Source organism: Pseudorca crassidens, chromosome 14, assembly GCF_039906515.1.
Source record: "Pseudorca crassidens isolate mPseCra1 chromosome 14, mPseCra1.hap1, whole genome shotgun sequence".
Lineage (NCBI taxonomy): Eukaryota > Metazoa > Chordata > Mammalia > Artiodactyla > Delphinidae > Pseudorca > Pseudorca crassidens.
Genome location: NC_090309.1, coordinates 73,584,351 through 73,611,654, shown reverse-complemented (window position 1 = coordinate 73,611,654; position 27,304 = coordinate 73,584,351). Strand labels below are relative to the sequence as shown.

At 37.7% G+C, this 27,304-nt stretch overlaps 1 protein-coding gene across 10 annotated transcripts in view; it reads right to left on the bottom strand.

Moving 5' to 3' along the window:
- The window catches only part of ITSN2 (intersectin 2), a 158,769-nt gene that overhangs the window by 26,848 nt on the left and 104,617 nt on the right, over positions 1-27,304 (bottom strand). For 9 of the 10 annotated variants that reach the window (XM_067703576.1, XM_067703570.1, XM_067703571.1 and 6 more), the window contains 4 exons: positions 16,890-16,935; positions 16,688-16,809; positions 14,872-14,968; positions 14,251-14,442 (listed from right to left, as the gene is read on the bottom strand). In XM_067703576.1, coding sequence (XP_067559677.1) covers positions 14,251-14,442; positions 14,872-14,968; positions 16,688-16,809; positions 16,890-16,935 — 457 coding nt within the window. Of the gene's footprint in view, positions 1-9,061; positions 12,551-14,250; positions 14,443-14,871; positions 14,969-16,687; positions 16,810-16,889; positions 16,936-27,304 lie in introns of those variants that run through there. The other variant, XM_067703579.1, reaches the window with a different exon arrangement.

Sequence of the window (27,304 nt, the reverse complement as noted above, 5' to 3'; positions counted from 1 at the left end):
AAAATAGCTTGAGACATATATGAAGGATTTGAAACCCTAAATAGAGTCTAAAAAACCCAACAGGAAGATTTGAAACAGAAACAAATAAAAAGGTAAATATTATCAAGGAAATAATAAATTAATAGATGAGGCAGCAGATCAAACACACTGGAGGAAACAATTAGTAAATCTGAAAACAGAGCTGAAGAAATTACTTAGAATGCAGCTCAGAAAGACAAAAAGATGGAAAACATAAAATGAAAGCTAAAAGATACAGAGGATGGAATGACAAGGCCCAACATACATCTAATGGGAGTCTAGGAGGGGAGAACAGAAAGAAAGGGAAGGGGTAATAACTGAGATTATAATGGCTGAGAATTTTCTAGAGTTGATGAAAGATATAACTCCACAGATTCAGGAGGAAAAATGATTCCTGATTAGGAAAAAAATAAAAATAAACCCATACCTAGACTGTAAAACACCAAGGAAGAAAAAATTTTTGAAATAGTAAGAAAGAAAGAGCAGAATAACTATACAGGAACAGCAATCCAGACTGGCTGCACACAACTCAACCCAACAATAGGGAGTGTTGAGAAAAAATAACTGTCAAACTAGAATTCTAATTACACTATTGTTCATGGAAGAGGGAGAAATAAAGGCATTTTCAGGCAAAGTTTGACAGCATTTACCACTAGCAGATTTGACTAAAGGAACCATTAAAAAAAAATGTATTTTGAAAAGGAAAAACAGAGATGTAAGGAGTGGTAGAAAAATGTAAGAAAAAGGAATGGTGAGCAAAAATACCAGTAATTATGTGAAAAAAAATTACTGACAGTAAAAATAACAATAATAATAATAAATAAGTTGGTGGGATAAATTCAATGTTAATTTTTTAAAAAGAAGCAAAGAAAATGCATGGTAAATATAAAATGTCAAATAAGATAGATATAAATAAAAGTATAAAATAGTTCTAATAAATATAAGTGGCTAAATCTGTCAGTTAAAAGAGAGACTCTAGATTGGACAAAAGAATTCAGCTAGATGCTATTTACAAGACACCAGAAACGTAAAGTTACAGAAATGTTAGAAGTAAAGGGCTGCGGACTTCCCTGGTGATTCAGTGCTTAAGAGTCCATCTTCCAATGCAGGGGATGCGGGTTCAATCCCTGGTCAGGGAACTGAGATCCCACATGTCATAGGGGAACTAAGCCTGTGCGCTCTAGAGCCTGAGTGCCACAACTAGAGAGCCCACGTGCTGCAACTCCTGAGCCTGTGCACTCTGGAGCCTGCATTCCACAACTAGAAAGCCCGTGAAGCGCAAGTACTGAGCCCGCGTGCTCTGGGGCCCCCACACCACGACTAGGAAGAAGCTCATGCACCGCAGTGAAGAGCCCACATGCTGCAACAAAAAAAAAAGATCCCGCGTGCTGCAACAAAGATCCCATGTGCCTCAACTAAGACCCAACGCAGCCAAATAAATAAATAAATAAAGACCTAAAAGAAAAAAAGTAAAGGGCTGCAAAAAACTATACGACTGCAAAATATAAAAGAGCAGTGGGGGAGGATTCATTAGCAACAGACAAACTAGGCTTCCAAGGATCTGTATAAGATGACATCACAAAACCTCATGGAAATATAATAACTCTTATTTGCAACTAATGGGAGAGCCTCAAAGTGTGAAATGAAAAACTGATAGAATTACCTCCCTGATAAATTGAGAGATTGGGATTGACATACACACGCTACTATATATAAAATAGACAACAATAAGAACCTGCTGTATAGCACAGGGAACTCTACTCAGTACTCCGTAATGGCCTATATGAGAAAAGAATTTTAAGAAAAAGTGGATATATGTATATGTATAACTGATTCACTTTACTGTACACCTGAAGCTAACACAACAGGTGGATTGACACTTTCCTTCTTCTTACACCTCACATTCAACCACCTGTGGCTCTATCTTCAAAATAGATAATAGTGGTCCATAATCTGACCACTTCTTACCTCACCCACCACTGTCATTCTGATCCAAGCCACTGCCATCTTTTGCCTGGATTGCTGAACGAACCTCCTAACAGGTCTCTTTGCTCTGACCCCTGCCCCCCAACCTCCAGATTAATCTAGCAAGCCAGGGCTATCCTATTAAAACACAGCAGATCATGTCACTCCTTTGATCAAAACCCTTCAATGGGTCCTTCTCACTCTGAGCAAAAGCCAAATTTCTTACAATCAGCCCACAAGAACCTAAACGGCCTCCCCCATCTCCACAGATACCTCTCTGTCCTCATTTCCTCGTCCTCTTGCTCCTCCCTCGTTCCAGCCACACCGGCCTCTGTGCTGTTCCTCAAGCATTACGGGCATGCTCTTTGCATGTGCTGTTCCCTCTGCCTAGAATGATCTTCCAGGTAACCACATGGCTTCCTCCAGATAGTCATCACATCTTTCAAGTCTTGGCTCACATGTCACCATTTCAGAGAACCTTTATCTGAGTAACCTGTTTAAAATTGAAATCCCTCTGGATCCACCTCTCCCCACCCAGTACTCCCTTTCCCTAACCTGCTTTATTTTTCTAAGATACTACACACTTATTCGTTTTGTTTGTTTTCTGTCTTACCCTACTCAAATGTCAGCTCCAAGAGGGCAGGAATTTTTGTCCATTTTATAATCTTTTATGTCCCCTGTGCCTGACACATAATAGGTTTTCAACAAGTATTTACCGAATGTGATATGAAGATACACTCTGAGATAGTACATTGATATTAACTATAAGCAGTCAGAGAGAATGATGAAAACTTCCTGGGAAGTTCTTTCTGGCAGACAAGAAGAATGGGAAAGTAGGAAAAATGAGAGATCATGGCTACTACCAGGTCAAAGTTCCCAGAGGAATAATTAGCAGTAGGCTGGGCCACAAGACCCCCGACATTTGTGTTTAGGATGTGGAGACTGAGAGACAAAACATACATAATGAATAATGGTTATGAAAACTGTGTCCCACTACAGCTGGGAACCACCGTTCTAAATTACAGTGCAAGCAAGCAAACAAGAGAGCTTAGAAAGGAGAAAGATCTGCAAAGATTCCAAAAAGTGAAGGACAAAAGGCAATTTGTGATGACTGCTACAAAGAGGGCTTGTTCAGATTATGTCATAAAGTCCCAGAATAGTCCTTGCCCATTCTGAGGAGACCAACGCCTCTGAACAATGCTATTCTGTGTGCCCAAAATTAAGAGCCAGAGTATCACATAATGGTTTTCAGTCTCACTGTGTTTAAGCTCAGTGAAAAGATGAGATTTTAACAGTAAATCCAGACAACTCAACTGCATGCATTTTCTGAAGGCTGCCTTTAATACTCAAGTCTTATCAGGGCGCTGGCAATTACTGGGTATCTTGTTTCGTAAGAGAATAGCCTTTTATCCGCTTGGCAAATATTTACTGAGTGCAAACTGTGTACCAGGTGGCACCATGAAGCCATACATATTTGTGGTTTCGTTTTTGGAAATTTAAATAATTCTTGAACAAGTTTTTGTGTCTTTTTTGATGCCTGTTAAGTTCTATGTCATCAGGTGTTAGGTTGCTTGTTTAAGAACAAAAAGGGCTATTTGTGTTATAAAATTGGCCTGTTTGTGTGATTCTAATGCCGCAGACCATCAGAAAGCAAAATATTTGACTATCAGAAAAGACACATTCTAGAACTTACAAAAGCAGCTCTGTTGATAAATGCAAGTGGATTTGCATTTATCAAAAAAACACAATTTTTTATTTTTATTTTTGAATCTACGGTAAAATGTTATAAGGCTAAAGACAGCAAAGACCCCCCCCCCAACAGAAGACAAAAGTGCAGATTTTGGCCTCAGAAAGCAATTAGTTCAAGCTGATTTTTGCATCACCTTCTAGTCTGCCAGACTTGACCCTGATTCACTGACTCAACTATTAATGTGCTATTCAGAATATAGAATATAACGAAGAGATGTCATGAAACAGTAGTTTCTTCATGTTTACCCCGCACAGAACTTCGTTTTAACAATACTAATAAACAACATGTGTGTCACAATTTACAACCTCTGATCAATTCTCTAACAAATATAACTTTGACTCCTACTGTATAAATACATGGAGAATCTGAGGCTTTGGTGGTTAAGTAACTTACTGTAGAATTCAGAGCTACTAAATACCTAAATCTAGGTCTCTTGATTCAAGTCTTACACTTTGAAATGCCAGGCCACTTTAAATGACGCTTACACTGCAATCCTATTTGAGGTGAAACTCTGACAACAGCGTGTACAAACCTAACCTGGTCTTATGCTTGTTGAACTGAATTCTAGAGGAAAAAAAGTTTTAGTATAAATACTTGGAATGCCAAAGAGCCCAAAGCACTGAAAACCAACAGGGCCCTTATTCGCCTTTAACTCTTTTTTGTGTCTATGTAACATAATTGGTCCCTTTACATACCCTTCTACTTGGTCGCATATGCAATTAACAACTTGTATCTAACAGCTAATTTCAAATAGACTGTACCCTTCAGTGCTCTGTATCAGTACGCCCATTACCACAGTACTGACCTGGGGCAACAAGGGTTTCATATGCACATATGTTTTTTTCTTGGTATTACTAAGCAGACTGCTACACCTCTACTTTACCCAATGGTATGATTATACAACCCATATTTTCCAACTTGTTTATGACTACATAATACTATGCCCAAACTGCTGAGTCTAGGACACACTAATTCTATAGCACTGCCTGACTCTGATTTCGTGGTGGTTAACAGATGACCACTGGACACAGGGATCCCAGTAGCAGGTCCTCCCAGTACCTTGAAATGTAACTTGACCAGCCTGGATTCATTTAAAGAATGAATTAGTTAATTCTCTTTACTCTCTTCTCACCTATATCTTGGAATTTAATGATGATTGTTCTAACTTTGTGATCTGAAGTAACAGCAACTCCAAGTTAGTGAGAAGTGGCTAAGAGCACCAGCTTTGGAGTCAGATGCTGACTCAGGTTTTAACTCCATCACTTACTAACCCAGACATACACCCAAAATGTTTAGTCCATCAGTTAGGACACAGCAAATGCTTGGTAAATGTTAACTGTAATTTCTAGTAGCTATGTGTTAGACACTGAACTGGTGTTTCATAAATCCCTTAAGTCTCATCTGTAATACAGGTATTACTATCCTCATTATACAGGTGAGGCTGAGGCTCCTAGAGGTGAGCTCATAGAGTCACAATCCAAAGCAGCCCTCCCACTACACTCCCCATTCCACTCATTTTATCATTCTTTGATTTTATCACTCTAAGTGATTCTGCCTTTGACAACAGCATTAAGACATTTCTCTTAAGCACATCTTTCATAATTTGTTGTTCTCGTTTAAAATAAAGTTTTAAAAGCGATTATGAAGATAATTTACTCAATTTAAAAATGGGCAAAGGGGACTTCCCTGGTGGTGCAGTGGTTAAGAATCCACCTGCCAATGCAGGGGACACGGGCTCGAGCCCTGGTCCGGGAAGATCCCACATGCCGTGGAGCAACTAAGCCCACGCGCCACAACTACTGAGCCTGCGCTCTAGAGCCCACGAGCCACAACTACTAAAGCCCGCACGCCGAGAGCGCATTCTCTGCAACAAGAGAAGCCACCACAATGAGAAGCCTGCACACTGCAACGAGTAGCCCCCACTCGCCGCAACTAGAGAAAGCCCGTGCACGGCAACGAAGACTCAATGCAGCCAAAAATAAATAAATAGATAGATAGATAAATAAATAAATAATGGGCAAAGCATCTGAACACACATTTCTCCAAAGAAGACACACTCATGGCCAACGAGCACATGAAAAGATGCTCAACATCATTAGTCATTGAGGAGGTGCAATTCAAAACCATGAGATGTCACTTCATACCTACAAGGAAGGCTTTAATAAAACGCCAAATAATAACAAGCGTCAGTGAAAATGTGGAGAAACAGAAACCCTTGTACACTGCTGGTGGGAATATAAAATGGTACAGCCACTTTGGAAAACAGTCTGGCAGTTCCCCCAAAAGTCAAACCATTTGACCCAGCAATTTCACTCCTAGGTATATACCCAAGAAAGATGATGACGTATGTCCATGCAAAAACTTGTACGCAAATGTACACAGCAGCACTATTCATAATAGCCAAAAAGTAAAAACCCAAATGCCCATCAATTAACATGGATAAATAAAATGTGGTATATCTAAACAATGGAATATTATTTGGCCACAAAAAGCAATGCAGTACCGCTATGTGCTACAGCATTATGTACCTTGAAAAGATTATGCTAAGTGAAATAAGCCAATCACAAAAACCCCACACACTTTATGGTTCCATTTGTATGTGTCCAGAGTAGGCAAATATATGGAGCCAGAACACAGATTAGCTGTGGCTGCAGGGCAGGCAGGGTACACAGGAAGATGCGAGGGTGATAACTAATGGGTTCTGGGTTTCCTTTTGAGGTGATGAAAATGTCCTATAATTGATTGTGGTAATGGTTGCATAACTCTGTGAATATACCACTGAATTGGTATAGTTGGGGGAACTGTATGGAATGTAAATTATATCTCAATAGAGCTGTTACCAAAAAAGTGATTATGTTCAGCTTTATCCTTCTAGATGTTATTCTTAGAGATTCTTATCCTTGTTTGTTAATTTCAGTCCTTGCTTCCTCATCTCTTCTGATTTTTCTTCTTGCCTTTTCATTGGCTCAAGTGGTGGTTGTACTGCAGGAACTTCCTTATTATGAAAATGGTGGCAATATTAGCACCCTAGTGTAGAGGTTAAGAGCAAGGACTCTGGAGTCGGACCACTTGGGTTTGAACCCAGCTCTACCACTGACAATCTGTGTAACCTTGAACAAGTTACTTAACTTCTCTGTGTTTTCATTTCCATGCCTGTAAAAAGAAAATAGTAATGAGGTAATACATTTGAGGCCTTAGAAAGGTGCCTAGACTAATAAGTACTCAATAAAGAGCACTGGGACTTCCCTGGTGGTCCAGTGGTAAAGAATCCGCCTTACAATGCAGGGGATGAGGGTTCAGCCCCTGATCAGGGAACTAAGATCTCACATGCCATGGGGCACCTAAGCCCACGTGCCACAACTACTGAGCTCATGCACCTCAACTAGAGAGCCTGTGTACCGCAAACTACAGAGCCATTGTGCTCTGGAGCCCACGCGTCCTGGAGCCTGCACACCACAACTAGAGAGAAAAAAAACCTGCACCCCACAACTAGAGAGAAGCCTGCACGCCACAACGAAAGGTCCCGCATGCCTCAACGAATATTCTGCATGCCGCAGCTAAGGCCTGACACAGCCAAAAATAAATTAAATAAATAAACAAAAAATAAATCTTAAAAAAAATAAAGAGCACTTTTCCTCTTTTCTTTTTACTGGTATGGGCAACGGTTATATAGCTAGAACTTCATTATTTTATAAAAATGGTAGCAATATTAGCACAACAATCTCTTTATTTTCCCAGAACCTTTGGTTTGTCTTCATGGGTTCCTTTCACTACCCAACCCTTAACTGCTGATACCCTCAAAGGTCTTATTTTCTCCCTGAATCATCTCATTTACTTTCAGTGGCTCAAAAACTATCAATAGGCATTCATGCCACCAGCTGATGTATATCCGATGCTGTATATCTTAATTATATCTCACTACCAGCTGGACAATTCTATCTGGATGTCCCACAGGTACTGTGCAGTCAAAACTAAACTCATCTTCCCCCAACTCCGATTCTTTACTGTAGCTGGTGGCACCATGATTCCGCCCTGTCACCAAGATACAAACTTGGAAGTCAAACTGACCTTCCACCTGACCACGCATCCCATCAACCCCCAACTCCTGCCAAGGTTCCCTCAGAAACAAGCCTTAACTCAGTTTCATGACTTTTTCTCCACCTTGGCTTCATATCAGAATCACCTGAGGAGTTCTTAAAACTCCCCACACCCAGGCCCCACCACAGGCCATTTAAATCGGGACTCAGGCATCAATAGCTTGTTAAAGGTCCCCAGGTGATTCCAATGAGCAGCCAAGCTAGGAATCTCTGGTTTAGCCCTCCGTCTGCTCTCAAGCGTCAGCATTCAGTGTCGCTGGCTTTCCACTTCCACTCCAGCAATAATGAACTTCTTATAAACGCACCTCTCCTCCTCCGCCTGGCTGCTGCTTGTCTCCATCACACTCTCCACCATCCCACCCTCCAATCTGGCTTACTCCTACTTATCTTATGACTCTGGCAGTTGCCTCCTCCAGGAAGTCCTCTCTAATTCACCAATCTACGGTTGAGTTAGGTATTCCTCCTCTGTACTCTCTTGGTGCCCAGTAATATCTATCAGTGTGCTCAGCAGGCTGTTTTATACTTATCTGCGTACGTGCCTGATTCCCTCACAGAGTTAGGCACTACCTGAGGCCAGGACCACCTGGCACTCATTTTCATATTCTCAGCACCTAGTACTCTGCATTTGCTTATGCAAATACTCAACATATGTTAGTTGAATGACTTTCCAGAGATGAGGAAAGATTTTGGAAAGAGACTGTTGATGTCAGACACTGATGGATGGGTTGGATTTTGATCCATGTTTTTTTTCACTCAAGGTGAAACCACCAACATGATTATTTAACTGTAAAACTCTGCTTAACTCTGGTACCCCCCCAAGCAACCACTTCAGTTTCTTTCACTGCATACAGACTCTTACTTTGTAGTATAAATATCTTAGTCTACGTTTGCAGTGAGTATTGTAAATTCCTTCCAATCTTTTTGGAGAAAAAGTCAGAATAAAAATTATAAATAACATAGTAGTCTATTATTATCCTAGATTATATTTTCTTTTACTTTCAAATCAAAATTTCTTTTGCTTTTGAGATACATATGCTTATCTTGGATCAAACTATCTCAATCTTTACCACTTAAAATTTTCTTTTGTCCCCCTACTATAAAACAATTTGCTGGTCTGGACCCAGAGACTATGTTACGGAAAAAGAGACATTCCAAAGAAATTCAACCAGGACTATATATAAACAATTAGTTTTAAAGGATGCTTCAAAAGAAATACACAATACAAGTAATGTAGTTTGTGTCCTTTTAATAAACACACTTGCATAGTTATATTACAATTTTGTAAAAATAAAAACGGATGACCTCATGCCAAGCGTTTCCAGCATTTGCACAAATCTCAAGACCTTTAACACTATAATTTTCAAGACGCACAAAATAAAAATTTAAGGCAAAAAAACAGCACTTTGCAACAATTTAATAATTTATTACATTACAGTAGCATCACAGCAGCATCCAATAATGCCACTTCACGCAAAAGTCTCTCAGTATTTCCATTATAGATTCTATTTACAAGAATTTATAACCTGGTAAAATTCATCCTAAGAAAATTTGGCAAATAAAGCTTTGGACTGAAATTGGCATTTCTTTCTCTACTTTTCCTCCCCCCAGTTCCTTTATTTTAAACTATCAGTATTCATATTATATTTTAAAACACTAAAATAGCAGTTACATTGTTTTAATAGTTGTATTATTTTAAAATGATTCCTTAGGATAAAGTTTTAGAGGAAACTATACAACAGGTAGGGTGGATTTAGATTTTCAAGTGTTCTAAAAAAATCAGCTTTGGTCTTAGAACTGATTTTTTCATTGCTGAAAAACCTATCAGGTTTAATCATATACCTTAAAAATGATCAGCACATATTGCAATTTTTAAATAAATTTTCATTCTTTACCTCCTACAGGGTTCAGATTTGTTCATTCTAAAATTTTATGTTCCTGATAAACTCCTTCCAATGTTGCTTTCTATGTTGCTTTCTAAGTAAATGGAAAGCTGCCTCTTATACTGAATGAGAACAAATACGTGGCTGAATACGAGGTATTGCAAAGGACTGCATGCTCTTTTAAGGACAAGTTATTATTATATGTCATACCATTTCCTTTACTTTTAGTTTCTTCTCAAATATATGACAAAATACCTAAACAAAGAGGGGTATTTTTGTAAATACAGTAAATTTATTTCCCAGACACTTAGCTTAAATATGCCATTATGTGATTTAGTCCATAGGTACCTGATGAATATATTACTTGCAAACTGATTTACAGACACTAAGCTCTACTGAATGTCATTCTTAATAAACTACATTTATCAGTGTAAAAGTGAAGCAATTTGAGCTACAAAAATACTTTTGAAATAATTTATCAGTGTATTAAATAAACCCAAATTCAAAATTATAAGGAGAAAATGTTACACCAAATCATGTGACTAATTAAGTGGTCTAATTTCTAACCTCAGGGTTTAAAATGGATTTAAAGTAACTGCCCTTAATTTGAACCCAAATAACGGTTGCAAAAGCAAAAAGTTCAGAAAATAAAAGGCAAGACCAAGTAAACTGTACAATTGAGAAGATCAGTTGAATTCACAAGGACTCAGTCTTTACACTCTACCCTTCAGTGACTGCAGGCAAATCTGTTATGCCACCTGTAAAATGGTATTATTGCTTTCCTATATGTCATGTTTTATAAAAGTATCATGGTAGGGCTTCCCTGGTGGCGCAGTGGTTGAGAGTCTGCCTGCCGATTCAGGGGACACGGGTTCGTGCCCTGGTCCGGGAAGATCCCACATGCCGCGGGGCGGCTGGGCCTGTGAGCCATGGCTGCTGAGCCTGCGCGTCCGGAGCCTGTGCTCCGCAACGGGAGAGGCCACAACAGTGAGAGGCCCGCGTACCGCAAAAAAACCCAAAAAAACAAAGTATCATGATGATGCCAAATGCTAAAAGTTGAGGTGGTCTAATAGCTAGAAATCCCTGCCTCAGGGAGCACACACACATGTCACCATACATCCCAATGATGTGAAGTATTTTGGAACACAGACATTTGAACCTTGTGACGTTCTAACTAAACTGTTGATTCTTTCTCAAGTGTTGCGAAGTTATGATTTAGGCAATGTATGACTAAAATCATTCATTTATAATGAATAGGCTCATTTACACAAATATTGCACAAGATATGCCTCTAACTTAAAACTCAGATATATAAAAACATATTTCACTCTTCTTAAAGAACTGTGTGAGGAAATAAGACTCTGTGATTGTATGTACACTTTTCCTGATAATACTTGGACATTCATAAACAGTAGATTGCACTGCAGTTTGTAAACATTTTAAATTGCATAAACTTCTCATTGATTTTCAAATATAGTTTAATACTGTCCACTAAAACTCCCTTTTGTTTCAGCTAAGTACTCTCACGTTTATTAGTTTATAATAATGTTTATTATCTTTAAAGTTTTCCATTCAAGGAAAAGAAGTAAAATCCTATGCCAAAGTAGCCAATGTGGTTGAATAATAGATAGTAGCCAGAGAATTCTGAATGGTAAAATCAACCCTCTAGCCACAAAGCAGCTTCATGGACATAGAGGAATGCCAGCTCTCACACGTTTCCTTCACTGAACTCATTCTCAACTAGACAGAGACTGTCTGCCTGCTTCATGGGCATTTAAATTCTTCAAGGATTCCTTATGTTCTTTACTAAATACATTAAGAAGAGTGTCAACCAGTGTCCCTTTGTGACCTGGGACAAGCAGTCACCTAATTAAAATAGATAACATGAATTCTGACTTCAAAATGTACAGATATAAATGCTCTAAGGAAGGGAAGGTTTCATATCTCATGGTCAAAGGGAGCCTTTCATTCCTCAAAAATAATCCATTTTTAGCTCATTAGTAAAGAAGTAACAACTGACCGCTGTAGCACATGAAGCTTCTTCATGAGCCCAGACCACAGAGATCCCAAGGGAACTCCCATGCACAGGACTCATTCTTGGGCAGCCAGAACAGATAAAACATACCCTGCTCTGCACATATGGCTGGGGCAGGACACTTTCCTCTTCTGTGAGATAATAAAAGCTCCCTCAAAGTGTTATTGCTCCCACCCCAAAATACACAGAAAATAGAGAAAAGGATATTTCCACTTCTTGGCCTTTAAACAAATTTAAATATTGGTACTCATAGTGGCATATTAGAAAGTAATAAACAGTGCACATTAAGGGACAAATCACATATTGAACCAATTAAGAGCTCACTGTGATTAGGATTAGATCAAATATAATAGCAAAACATAAGCAATTCTGAATTCTGTAATGAATATACATGTTGCAATAACATTAGAAAAGCATGGCAGCCCATTCCAAACCAGCGAGAAAAGTCTGTGCAAATAGTGGGTCTTTGTGTGTTTGAACTCCCACCATGTAAGGGCAAACTCAACATGCATGCTAATGACCTACAATTACCAAATTAAAAAAGAAGAAAAATGCTCAAGGATGCCAGAGTGAACAGCAGGGAAAGCCACACAAAGACCCACTATCCTTTAACTTGTTACAAGTAAATTTTAACTGTAAATTAGAAACACGAAGAAATAATCACAAGTGGCTCTAACATTCGAACGAAGTTAACGAATTGTGTAGGAGATATTTGATCAGGGCTGCCTGCCCTGCCTCCACGCTAGAGTCAAACTTGGATAGTGGGTCTCTGGGGTGCTTTCACACTGGAAGACAACATTGGGTCCTATAAAAAGAAAAATGAGGAATAAAATGAACATAAAGCAAATCAAGTGGGTGAGAAAAAATTCTACCGATTACACGCAACATCAACAAATTTGAACTATTAAAATTCTCAACCTTTAGAAAATATCCTAACTACATAATAAAATGCAAGTGATATTTATAAGGGCTACAGAAACACAAATGATAGTCTAAAACTTAACCAGTTTTCACTGACTCATACACTCCTGGCTGTTCTTCCTTTAGAACAGCTTCTATCTGTTCTTTGTATTCCTTATTATATACGACTTAATTGGAAAAAAGTTCCGCCACTGAAAAACAAGATAAACAACAACAAAACCTTTGGAAAACTATCACTTTACATTGTAGACACTATAAAAGCCAAATGTACTGACAAACCAGAATGCCTCCAGGGATCACTTAGTCAAAGATCTTCCAGACCCAGTAGGTTTGAAAAGTACCTTCCTCTCTCAGGTCCAGGAAAGACACCTCAGGTATTTCTAATTAATCAGATAAACTGGCAAGCACTGAAAACTGCCAAACCATCAGCAGAGTTTAAAAATGGTCATTCATTTAGGTAATCCAAGTTGTTATAATTTTCTTTACTACCTCTCCTGAAACCCTGAGATACTTTTAGGAATATTCAAACCATAAAAAACTGGACTCCACCTCCAAATTGGGAAATTCAGTTGCTTTATCTAAAGAAAAGTCTTCTCCCAAAATCAGAACGATCTTATAAGCTCTGAAGCGAAAATAATGCACTAATATTTTAAAATTATAGATATAGTACAAAGTAAATTCACAATACTTGCGCTGAATCATAAACACATCTCAGCTTTTTACCATTTACATGTTCTTAGAAGCTAAGTTAAAACGAAAGGCTAAAGCTTTTAGATAATTTCACAAGAATGATAAAAATATAAATCATGATATATTTTATTTAAGAAGACAAAAAAATCAAAAGGGTGGGGAAAAGTGACATCTATTTTATAAAAGTAAAAAATATTTCCAAGTACTGTTTATTCTCTAATTATTAATGCTATGTTTATTCTCAAATATAAGAAGGGCTAGGTAACTACCAAGAGATAATTTTATGTAATACCGAATCTCATACATTGGGATCTGGACGCTTGCTGTAAAAGTAGTGAAATAGATCTTAATTCATATATCTCTTGCAGTATGAGTTATCTACCTAAAAAAATCACCTAATGAGTTTTGCAAGCACTTTATTTATAAAATAAATTTTATAATTTTCTTTTAAATTTTCTAAGCTGGATGATATGTAAAAAGGTGGGAAATAAATGAGAAGGTTGCAAAATTAATAGCACCTATACACTAAAAGGGTCATTTTGAATAGGTGAATAGGGTAATTGCCAGCTACTCTTTGTTAAGCTGAAAAAGGCTGGTGTAAAGGGAAGCTGCAGTATAGACTGTTATCATACCAAAGAACCCATGAGGGAATTAGAACTTTTTTCAGATAAAATCTAATAGTAGGGTCTGAAGCTAGGAAGAAAGTATTTGAAAAAAAGCAGTATAACTTCTTAACTTGTGAAAGTTTCCTGTTATATTTTCTTACTTTAAACGTTAATATAACATTTGCTAAGAGTGCTAAGTTTAAGATCTGATTCAGAGCAGTAATGAATGCCATGTTGCACATTAAAGCTTATGCACTAGTTAAGAAGTAAATAATTTGATATTACTCACACTGCTGACTTGGATCCGTGTCTGTTGTCATCTTAACATAATTTGAAGGAAAGAGACCAGTCACCCCATTGATTTCTCCTTGCCACCAGTCAGGATCATCTTTGTTCAAAACATTAATAAGTTGCCCCTTGGAGAAATTTAGCTCATCCTCATTATTTGCTATATAGTCATACATGGCGATCACCTGACACACTACCAGAAAAAGAACAACGAAGTAACAAATTAAACAAAATAATTATTCCTACAAGGATCATATGTTAAAATTCAGCTAAAATTTCCCTTCAGCTGTTTTCTCCCACCCTCCTTCCCCCATTCCCTGTTTTACAAAAACAAGAATTTCCCAAATGCAGTTAGAAATCCAAGCAGCTGGTTTGCTTTAAAGTATGATGGTATAGCAATTAAAATATGTCAATGAGTGAGGTAGTTCAAGTATCACCGAACAGCTGGCTGTTTCTACACAGAACTTTTTAGAAAGGAAGTTCTCATTGCAATATTACTTTTAGGCAGAGGTAAGGAAAGAATAAATTTTAAAATATTTTTCAAAGAATCAGCTAATCTAAGAAGTGCTAAGTTGTAACAAAACTTCTCTAAGATGAAATAAAAGTAAACCCATTTCCATACCAGGATGAAAGGCAGGTGTAGTTCTTTCACTGCTTGGACCCAAAAGTTTAACATGGCTGGCAGGGAACCATCCCTTCTGTCGCTTTTTTCCTCTGGCCTATAAAATTAGCAAAAAGAATATAAAAGATGAGACTAAAGACAATTATTGAGACATAAACTAAAAATAAGAAAAACCCTGGCTGTGTAGTAAAGAATTTAAACTTGCCCAAAGAGAGGTCTGGTCTTTGCCTTTGGCTCCTGGAAGGTAATGAGGTAATCTCTAAACCTCTGGAAGGTCTTGACTGTTAAGAGTGTCTCACTTTACGTGGGGGCCTTAACCAAGCCAGATAGCCTAACCATGTGATTTATGGTGGGCCCTCCGGGTCATAGTATGAACTCAACCTCTGGAGGGACTGGGGACTGAGTTCAGTCATGTGGGCAGTCAACTGTGTCTACGTGATGGAGCCCCAGTAAACACTCTGGAAACCAAGGCTCAAGTGAGCTGCTTTGCTTGGCAATACTCCATGGCTATTGCTGCCAGGAGGATTTAATGATGTCCACGACTCCATGGGCAGAGGACAACTGCAAGCTCTGTGTTTGGAATCCGCCTGAACTCTGCCCCATACATCTCTTCCCTTGGCTGATTTTAATCTAAATCCTTTTGCTGCAATAATCCATAACCATGAGTATAATAGCCTTCTGTGAGCCCTTATGGAGAATTATTGAACTCGGGAGTGGTCTTGGGGACCTCCAAACTTATGACTGATGTTAGAAGTGAGGGTGTCTTGTGAACACCTGAATTCTGCACTGGCCTTCCACGTCAGTATTAAACAGCTGGAAGATTCAATATGCATCTCAACACTATTTGTAGAAGTCTATTTGGAGATCTTTCAGGCTCAAATTTCTCTGCATATTTCACACAAATAATATTTATAAACTAAAAAAACCTTTCTAATGTTCTCCTAGTAAGTTCAAGTCAACACTTAATGACATAGCTCACAGTAAATACCTCTTGGGGCTTTGCTAATAATTAATCAGGAGATCATGAACAAAATTTGTGGAAAGCCACATCTCCCACTTAGTTGGGTCAATCTTCAAAGCAAATCAGAAGGGGAAATTTCAGGGGGTTAGTCAAGAAGATACTGAATTTTCAACCTCCACTTTTCTTTAGAAACTGTAAGACCTTGATTTGCAAGAATGACGCTAAATTAATCCTCCATATTACAATCATGTATCAATTTCACGTAAAAATCCAGCTCTTACACCTGTCATCACCTTTTAATCCTAAAATGCTTTTTAGTTTTAACTAGTAAGGAAATTTTAGGAGTGAGAAAAGAACTCCTCTTTCTGTATCAAAACATGCAATTACTATCTCTGTTAACATTTTATGAAAAAACCAGGCTCATTCACTCCTGCAGCTCCTTTCCTTGCACTGTTGTTTCAAAAACGTAAGACTGTGGGGGTGGGGGGGACTGTCCAGTGAATAGTATTTTCTTAGCGCTCAGTCTGGAAGTTATGCCGCAAGCCTGGGGTTATCCCAGGCAAAGATGATGTTAAGCTTTCCTTTAAGAAGGTGTCCTGTGGTTTATTAAAACAGCTATTATTGGAAAACAATTATGTCTTTAGGGAAATTACCCTTCATATTGTTACTTGTAACATCAACTGTGCTAAAAATAAACAGGCAAAAGAGAGAAACATAAGATACTAAAATGGTAATAATGACTACCTCCAAGTGGTATGATTATAGGTGATCTAAAATTTTTATTAACCTTATTTTTCTAATGAGCATGCATTACTTTTATAATAAAATTAATAAACGTTATTTAAAGGTTATTACCTGTAACTCCCCTTGCCACCAGCCACTTGTATTTTTCTTTAGAATTAATATTAACTGTCCTGGTGCAAGGCTAAGCTGTTCAGAACCAGAAGCCACATATGCTGAAGTTACTTGAGCAATCTCTGAAAAGAAGAAAAATAAGAAACTGAATTCAAGACTACTAAACACTTTAGTAGTTTTTCAGCTTCATTATTATACATACCAGGTTTCTTGTTTGATGTTCCAGATTTGCTAGCACTCCCAAAATCCTGTAAGGAAAAGATATACTGTTTTATCATTTTCCAACAATCTAGATGTAAAAGTACAAAGGCTATTAGGAACTAGAGATTTCTAATTCCCAGGGTCCTTGTTTCTTTCAAGTAAGAGCAAAATAATGATTAACCTACATTAATCAAATAAATTAAGAATCCAACACTTATGGGGAGATCTGGTTCTGACAGAATACATTATATACAAGTGGCTGATGCTGGCATCCACTGACTCAACAGGAATAGCTCATATTCTGAATCTTTCCTGAATATTAAACATAAACACAAATACATTTCATGTATCAATGTGGTTAGAATCAGTGTCTACCACATAAAACAAATGTGCTCTGGGTATGTTAAGGCATATGCGAGTTTAGCTCCTGCTGCACACAAGGTAATGATAATTTAAATTTTTTGCCACGTTCCTCCTGAACTTGACCTAAGAACAAAAAACGCATGATACCCCAGCAACTATGACCTGTTTGACTTTATAGGATGAGCAAGACGAGGGAAGCAGTTAAATTTCCTTTTCTCTTAGTGGACACAACTGTAGTAAAAGCACCCAAGCAGAGTTGATGGTAGTCAACAGCTAACATTTCTTGAGTACTTACTATGTAACAGGCAGTGTTGCAAGAATTTTACATATATTCACTTAGTTAATTTTTGCAATAACACTATTAAGTAATTATGATTATCCCCATGTTACAGAGAAGGAAAGTGAAACACAGAAAGGTGAATGAAGTAACTTATCCAAGGTCACCTAGCCTCTAAGTGGCAGAGCCAGAAGCCAACCTAAGCAGTCTCAGTGGTTCTCAATGTGTGGTTTGTGGATCCCTGGGGGCAGTCCTTCCAGCCCCTTTCAGGGGTCTGGAAGATAAAAACTACTTTCATAACAGTACTAGGACATTATTATTTGCCTCTTTTGCTGTACTGACATTTACACTGGTGGGTAAAATTGCTGATGCCTTAGCACAAATCACAGCAGTGGTGCCAAATAATACTAGTAGTCGTAATACTCTTCACAGCCACATGCTCACAGGAAAACAAGGCCAGTTTCACTTAAGCATGTCCTTGATCAAGCAGTAAAAAGTTTACTGAATCCTAATCCTCAGGTACACATCTTTTCAAGAGTCTGGGTGGCGAAATGAAGTGTGCCCAAAGCACTTCTGCTGTACACTGAAGTACAAGGGTTGTCTCACGGAAAAGCCTTAGGTGATTAAATTGTGTCAACTAGATTTTTCATGGAACAGCATTTTTATGTGAAAAAATGACTAATGACAAATTATTCAGACTTGAGATTTAGCAGACATTTGCTCAAAGATGGATGAAGTAAATCTGTCCCTTCAAGTTAAAGAGCTGACAGGATTTCTGCCAACAATAAAACTCAAGCTTTCAAGGGAAAACTGGTATCTACCACCATGAGCTTGACCGCTTCAAAGTACTTAAGGACGTTCCTATGTTAACAAATGTGATTTACTTTTTAGTGAAGTATGGTTGATTTACAATGTTGTGTTCATTCCTGTTGTACAGCAAAGTGATTCAGTTATACATATATATTCTTTTTTTAACATTTTTTCCATTATGGTTTATCATAGGATTTTTAAAAAATTAATTAATTTTATTTATTTATTTGGCTGCGTTGGGTCTTCCTTGCTGTGCGCAGGCTTTCTGTAGTGGCAGCAAGTGGGGCTACTCTTTGTCTAGGCGCGCGGGCTTCAGTAGTTGTGGCTCTCAGGCTCTAGAGCACAGGCTTAGTAGTTGTGGTGCACGGGCTTAGTTGCTCCGTGGCATGTGGGATCTTCCCGGACCAGGGCTCGAACCCGTGTCCCCTGCATTGGCAGGTGGATTCTTAACCACTGTGCCACCAGGGAAGTCCCTATCATAGGATATTGAATACAGTTCCCTGTGCTATACAGTAGGACCTTGTTATGTATCTACTCTATATACAGTGGCTTACATCTGCTAACCCCGACCTCCTAACTCCATCCCTCCTGCAACCCCCTCCCCTTTGGCAACCACAAGTCTGTTCTCTATGTCTGTGAGTCTGTTTCTGTTTCATAGATAGGTTCATTTGTATTACATTTTAGATTCCACATATAAATGATACCATATGGTATTTATCTTTCTCTTTCTGACTTACTTCACTTAGTATGATAATCTCTAGTTGCATCCATGTTGCTGCAAATGGCATTATTCCATTCTTTTTTATGACTGAGTAGAATTCCATTCCATACATACATACATACATACATACATACATATATATATATATGTATATATGCCACATATTTTTATCCATTCATCTGCTGATGGACATTTAGGTTGCTGCCATGTCTTACCCATTGTGAACAGTGCTGCTATGAACACAAGGGTGCATGTATCTTTTTTCTTTTAATTTTTATTGGAGTATAGTTGATTTACAATGTTGTGTTAGTTTCTGCTGTACAGCAAAGTGAATCAGTTACACATATACATACATCTTTTTTTTTTTACATTCTTTTCCCATATAGGTCATTACAGAGTATTGAGTAGAGTCCCCTGTTCCCAGGAGGTCCTTATTAGTTGTCTATTTTATATATAGTAGTGTGTATATGTCAATCCCAATCTCCCAATTTATCCCTCCCCCTGCATGTATCTTTTTGAATTATAGTTTTGTCTGGATATATGCCCAGGAGTGGGGTTGCAGGATCATATGGTAATTCGATTTTTAGTTTTCTGAGGAACCTCCCCATACTGTTCTCCATAGTGGCTGAATCAATTTACATTCCCACCAACAGTGTAGGAGGGTTCCATTTTCTCCACAACCTCTTCAGAATTTGTTACCTGTAGACTTTTTAATGATGGCCATTCTGACCAGTGTAAAGTGGTACTTCATTGCAGTTTTGATTTGCAATTCTTTAATAATTAGCAATGCTGAGCATGTTTTCATGTGCGTATTGGCCATCTGTATTTCTTCTTTGGAGAAATGTCTATTTAAGTCTTCTCCCCATTTTCTGATTGTTTGTTTTTTGTTGTTGTTGAGTTGTATGAGCTGTTTGTATATATTGGAAATTAAGCCCTTTTCTGTTGAACTGTTTGCAAATATTTTCTGCCATTCTGTAGGTTGTCTTTTCATTTTGTTTATGGTTTCCCTTGCTGTGCAAAAGTCTGTAAGGTGGATTAGGTCCCATTTGTTTATTTTTGTTTTTATCTTTATTGCTTTGGGAGACTGACCTAAGAAAATATTGGTATGATTAATGTCAGAGAATGTTTTGCCTGTGATCTCTTCAAGGAGTTTTATGGTGTCATGTCTTATGTTTCAGTCTTTCAGCCACAAATGTGATTTTCTTAATATATGATGAAATGTAGCAATATGGGGAATATTTGCATAATTCAGTGATTCAATATTTCCCAAATGACCAATGAATGGTGTTACCATATTCAGTGTGCAAAACAGACTGGTGAATTTAATGTTACAGTAAGAAATGTTCACTGATATGGCTTCAGATTCCATGTTGCAACAACCAACCTACAACCAACCTACAACAATCTAGTTCTCAAGTTTTGATGTAGTACTATCAAAGAAGAGTATCTGCAGATATCTGCAAATGTTATTAACACATTTCTGTTTCCTCTCATATATGCGTGAGGGTGAATTTTCTTCATATACTTCAACCAAAAGAATATACCATTCTTTTCACTAAACTTTTTTGGTGAGGGAGGAATACATAGTAGTTTTTCATTAAAAGCATGTTATTTGGGGCTTCCCTGAGGGTGCAGTGGATAAGAATCTGCCTGCCAATGCAGGGGACGTGGGTTTGATCTCTAGTCCAGGAAGATCCCACATGCCTCGGAGCAACTAAGCCCGTGCACCACAACTATTGAGCCTGCACTCGAGAGCCCATGAGCCACAACAACTGAAGTCCGTGTGCCTAGGGCCTGTGCTCTGCAACAAGAGAAGCCACCACAATGAGAAGACCACACACCGCAAATGAAGAGTAGCCCCCACTCACCGCAACTAGAGAAAGCCCACGTGCAGCAACGAAGACCCAACACAGCCAAAAATAAATAAATAAATAAAATAAAGACAATCCTGCAGGCTGTGGAACAAAAAACCACATTCACAGAAAGATAGACAAGATGAAAACGCAGAGGGCTATATACCAGATGAAGGAGCAAGATAAAACCCTAGAAAAACAACTAAATGAAGTGGAGATAGGCAACTTTCCAGAAAAAGAATTCAGAATAATGATAGTGAAGATGATCCAGGACCTCAGAAAAAGAATGGAGGCAAAGATCGAGAAGATGCAAGAAATGTTTAACAAAGACCTAGGAGAATTAAAGAACAAACAAACAGGGATGAACAATACAATAACTGAAAAGAAAACTACACTAGAAGGAATCAACAGCAGAATAACTGAGGCAGAAGAACGGATAAGTGACCTGGAAGACAGAATGTTGGAATTCACTGCTGCTGAACAGAATAAAGAAAAAAGAATGAAAAGAACTGAAAACAGCCTAAGAGACCTCTGAGACAACACTAAATGCAACAACATTCGCATTATACGGGGCCCAGAAGGAGACGAGAGAGAGAAAGGACCCGAGGAAACATTTGAAGAGATTACAGTCGAAAACTTCCCTAACATGGGAAAGGAAATAGCCACCCAAGTCCAGGAAGCACAGAGAGTCCCATACAGGATAAACCCAAGGCGAAACACTCCGAGACACATAGTAATCAAATTGGCAAAAATTAAAAAAAAAAAAAAAAAATTGGCAAAAATTAAAGACAAAGAAAAATTATTGAAAGCAGCAAGGGAAAAACGACAAATAATATACAAGGGAACTCCCATAAGGTTAACAGCTGATTTCTCAGCAGAAACTCTACAAGCTAGAAGGGAGTGGCATGATATACTTAAAGTGATGAAAGGGAAGAACCTACAACCAAGATTACTCTATGCGGCAAGGATCTCATTCAGATTTGATGGAGAAATCAAAAGCTTTACAGACAAGCAAAAGCTAAGAGAATTCAGCACCACCAAACCAGCTCTACAACAAATGCTAAAGGAACTTCTCTAAGTGGGAAACACAACAGAAGAAAAGGACCTACGAAAACAAGCCCAAAACTATTAAGAAAATGGTAACAGGAACATACATATCGATAATTACCTTAAATGTGAACGGATCAAATGCTCCAACCTAAAGACACAGGCTTGCTGAATGGATACAAAAACAAGACCCATATATGTTGTCTACAAGAGACCCACTTCAGACCTAGGGACACATACAGACTGAAAGTGAGGGGATGGAAAAAGATATTTCATGCAAATGGAAATCAATTAAGCTGGAATAGCAATCCTCCTATCAGGTAAAATAGACTTTAAAATAAAGAATGTTACAAGAGACAAGGAAGGACACTACATAATGATGAAGGGATCAATCCAAGGAGAAGATATAACAATTATAAATACATATGCACCCAACATAGGAGCACCTCAATACATAAGGCAACTGCTAACAGCTATAAAAGAGGAAATCGACAGTAACACAGCAATAGTGGGGGACTTCAACACCTCACTTACACCAATGGACAGATCATCCAAACAGAAAATTAATAAGGGAACACAAGCTTTAAATGACACAATAGACCAGATAGATTTAATTGATATTTACAGGACATTCCATCCAAAAACAGCAGATTACACTTTCTTCTCAAGTGCACATAGAACATTCTCCAGGACAGATCACATCTTGGGTCACAAATCAAGCCTCAGTAAATTTAAGAAAATTGAAATCATATCAAGCATCTTTTCTGACCACAACGCTATGAGATTAGAAATCAATTACAGGGAAAAAAAACGTAAAAAACACAAACACATGGAGGCTAAACAATACGTTACTAAATAACCAAGAGATCACTGAAGAAATCAAAGAGGAAATCAAAAAATACCTAGAGACAAATGACAATGAAAACACGATGATCCAAAACCTATGGGATGGCAGCCGCATAGCACAGGGAGATCAGCTCGGTGCTTTGTGACTGCCTGGAGGGGTGGGATAGGGAGGGTGGGAGGGAGGGAGACGCAAGAGGGAAGAGATATGAGAACATATGTATATGCATAACTGATTCACTTTGTTATAAAGCAGAAACTAACACACCATTGTAAAGCAATTATACTCCAATAAAGATGTAAAAAAACCACAAAAAAGAAAACCTATGGGATGCAGCAAAAGCAGTTCTAAGAGGGAAGTTTATAACTATACAATCCTACCTCAAGAAACGAGAAAAATCTCAAATAAACAATCTAACCTTACACCTAAAGGAACTAGAGAAAGAAGAAGAAACAAAACCCAAAGTTAGCGGAAGGAAAGAAATCATAAAGATCAGAGCAGAAATAAATGAAATAGAAACAAAGAAAACAATAGCAAAGATCAATAAAACTAAAAGCTGGTTCTTTCAGAAGATAAACAAAATTGATAAACCATTAGCCAGACCCATCAGTAAAAGAGGGAGAGGACTCAAATCAATAAAATTAGAAATGAAAAAGGAGAAGTTACAACAGACACTGCAGAAATACAAAGTATGCCAATAAAATGGACAACCTGGAAGAAATGGACAAATTCTTAGAAAGGTACAACCTTTCAAAACTGAACCAGGAAGAAATAGAAAATATGAACAGACCAATCACAAGTAATGAAATTGAAACTGTGATTAAAAATCTTCCAACAAACAGAAGTCCAGGACCAGATGGCTTTACAAGTTAATTCTATCAAACATTTAGAGAAGAGCTAACACCCAACCTTCTCAAACTCTTCCAAAAAACTGCGGAGGAAGGAACACTCCCAAACTCATTATGTGAGGCCACCATCACCCTGATACAAAAACCAGACAAAAATACTACAAAAAAAGAAAATTACAGACCAAGATCACTCATGAATATAGATGCAAAAATCCTCCACAAAATACTAGTAAACAGAATCCAACAACACATTGAAAGGATCATACACCATGATCAAGTGGGATTTATCCCAGGGATGCAAGGATTCTTCAATATATGCAAATCAATCAATGTGATACACCATATTAACAAACTGAAGAAGAAAAACCGTTATGATCATCTCAATAGATGCAGAAAAAGCTTCTGACAAAATTCAACACCCATTTATGATAGAAAACTCTCCAGAAAGTGGGCATAAAGGGAACCTACCTCAACATAATAAAGGCCATATATGACAAACCCACAGCAAACGTCATTCTTAATGGTGAAAAACTGAAAGCATTTCCTCTAAGATCAGGAACAAGACAAGGATGTCCACTCTCACCACTATTATTCAACACAGTTTTGGACACGGCAATCAGAGAAGAAAAAGAAATAAAGGGAATACAAATTGGAAAAGAAGATGTAAAACTGACTGTTTGCAGATGACATGATACTATACATAGAGAATCCTAAAGATGCCACCAGAAAACTATTAGAGCTAATCAATGAATCCGGTAAAGTTGCAGGATACACAATTAATGAATAGAAATCTCTTGCATTCCTATATACTAATGATGAAAAATCTGAAAGAGAAATTAAGGAAACACTCCCATTTACCACTGCAACAAAAAGAATAAAATACCCAGGAATAAACCTACCTAGGGAGACAAAAGACCTGTATGCAGAAAACTATAAGACACTGAGGAAAGAAATTAAAGATGATACAAACAGATGGAGAGATATACCATGTTCTTGGATTGTAAGAATCAATATTGTGAAAATGACTATACTACCCAAAGCAATCTACAGATTCAATGCAATCCCTATCAAATTACCAATGGCATTTTTTACAGAAATAGAACAAAAAATCTTAAAATTTGTATGGAGACACAAAGACCCCGAAAAGCCAAAGCAGTCTTGAGGGAAAAAAGCAGAGCTGGAGGAATCAGACTCCCTGACTTCAGACTATACTACAAAGGTATAGTAATCAAGACAATATGGTACTGGCACAAAAACAGAAATATAGATCAATGGAGCAGGATAGAAAGCCCAGAGACAAACCCACGCATGTATGGTCAACTAATCTATGACAAAGGAGGCAAGGATATACAATGGAGAAAAGACAGTCTCTTCAATAAGTGGTACTGGGAAAACTGGACAACTACATGTAAATGAATGAAATTAGAACACTCCCTAACATCACACACAAAAATAAACTCAAAATGGATTAGAGACCTAAATGTAAGACTGGACATTATAAAACTCTTAGAGGAAAACATAGGAGTAACACTCTTTGACATCAATCATAGCAAGATCTTTTTTGATCTACCTCCTAGAGTAATGGAAATAAAAACAAAAATAAACAAATGGGACCTAATGAAACTTCAAAGTTTTTGCACAGCAAAGGAAATCATAAACAAGATGAAAGGACAACCCTTAGAATGGGAGAAAATATTTGCAAACAAATCAACAGACAAAGGATTAACCTCCAAAATATATAAACAGCTCACGCAGCTCAATACTGAAAAAGCAACAACCCAATCCAAAAATGGCCAGAAGACCTAAATAGACATTTCTCCAAAGAAGACATACAGATGGCCAAGAGGCATGTGAAAAGCTGCTCAACCTCACTGATTATTAGAGAAATGCAAATCAAAACTACAATGAGGTAATACCTCACACCAGTTAGAATGGGCATCATCAGAAAATCTACAAACAGCAAATGCTGGAGAGGGTGTGGAGAAAAGGGAACCCTCTTGCACTGTTGGTGGGAATGTAAACTGATACAGCCACTATGGAGAACAGTATGGAGGTTCCTTAAGCAACTAAAAACAGAATTACCATATGATCCAGCAATCCCACTACTGGGCATATACTCTGAGAAAACCATAATTCAAAAAGACACATGCATCCCAATGTTCACTGCAGCTCTATTTACAATACCCAGGTCATGGAAGCAACCTACATGCCCATCAACAGATGAATGGATAAAGAAGATGTGGTACATATATACAATGGAATATTACTCAGCCATAAAAAGGAACGAAATTGGGTTATTTGTTGAGACATGGATGGATCTAGAGACTGTCAAACAGAGTGAAGTAAGTCAGAAAGAGAAAAACAAATATCATATATTAATGCATATATGTGGAACTTAGAAAAATGGTACAGATGAACCAGTGTTCAGGGCAGAAATAGAGACACAGATGTAGAGAACAAACGTATGGACAACAAGGGGGGCAAGTGGTGGTGGTATGATGAATTAGGAGATTGGGATTGACATGTATACACTAATATGTATAAAATGGATAACTAATAAGAACCTGCTTATTATTTATATTTATTTATAAAAGTAATAAATAAAATTCAAAAAAAAAAAAAAAAAAAAGACCAGCAGCCAAGGAGGAAAGAAAAGGATTCTAAGACTGTCAATTCATTAGATTAAATTACGGTGTTCAAGTCAGTAAGCAAGGGGTTTGGGAGGCTCTAGGATTTTTGTTTTGTGATGTTTTAAAGTTTTTAATATCTTCAGAGCTGAGTTACGTATTTGGTCAATCAATGACAAACCTATAGAACATCTATGATTTCAAGTTATTAAAATGAAAAAGACTCAAGCCCAAGGAATATTACATAAGGGAATATTTTGGCTAAGACAATCAGGACTTGAGTAATATCTTCCTCTGTTTCTCAAGAATAACAAAATCTACCTTCTGGTTTTGGATGCAGTGTTTTAATTGTAGTCTACATCATTAATATAAGGATGTTAGAAGGGGAAAAATGGTCTTTTTTTGGGGGGGGGTAGTAATTTTGCTGGAGTGAGCTGAATAAATAGCAATAACTCTTTAGGGAATTTTTAAGAAAAAGGAAATTTTCATGATCAAATTCTGAACTAAGAAAGCAATGTAAGGTACTTTATTCTAAATTAGCTTTACAATAAGGTAAGCACAAAGGCAAGGATTTTATATTGTTTTCCTAGCTGCAGAAGAGTCTATTCAATTCCATGAAATACTAAGGAACAAAGGACTAGTATAACAGAGTGCCTACTACGTGGTAGGCACTGTATAGTAACTTACAGGGCATGTAATCCTCAATGAGGTACTACTATCCTCATTTTTCAAATGAGAAAACTGTGGTTCAGAGAAGTGAAGCAACTTGTCTGAGATAAAATCCAGATCTGTCTTAATCCAAGGCATGCAATCATCCCACCTCCCCACTGTGACCCCAGGGAGTTAGCTAGTGTCTGATGATGGATATGACACTCAAAAACATATAACCAAATTAATGCTATAAATGCCTTTAGAGATACATATCTTGGTACTTAAAGGAGAGAAAGAGAGAGCGATCTCACAGAGCAGGAAATGACAAGTTCAGGCTTAGCCTTCTCAGTAGAGAACAGTCTGGAATTCCTTGGC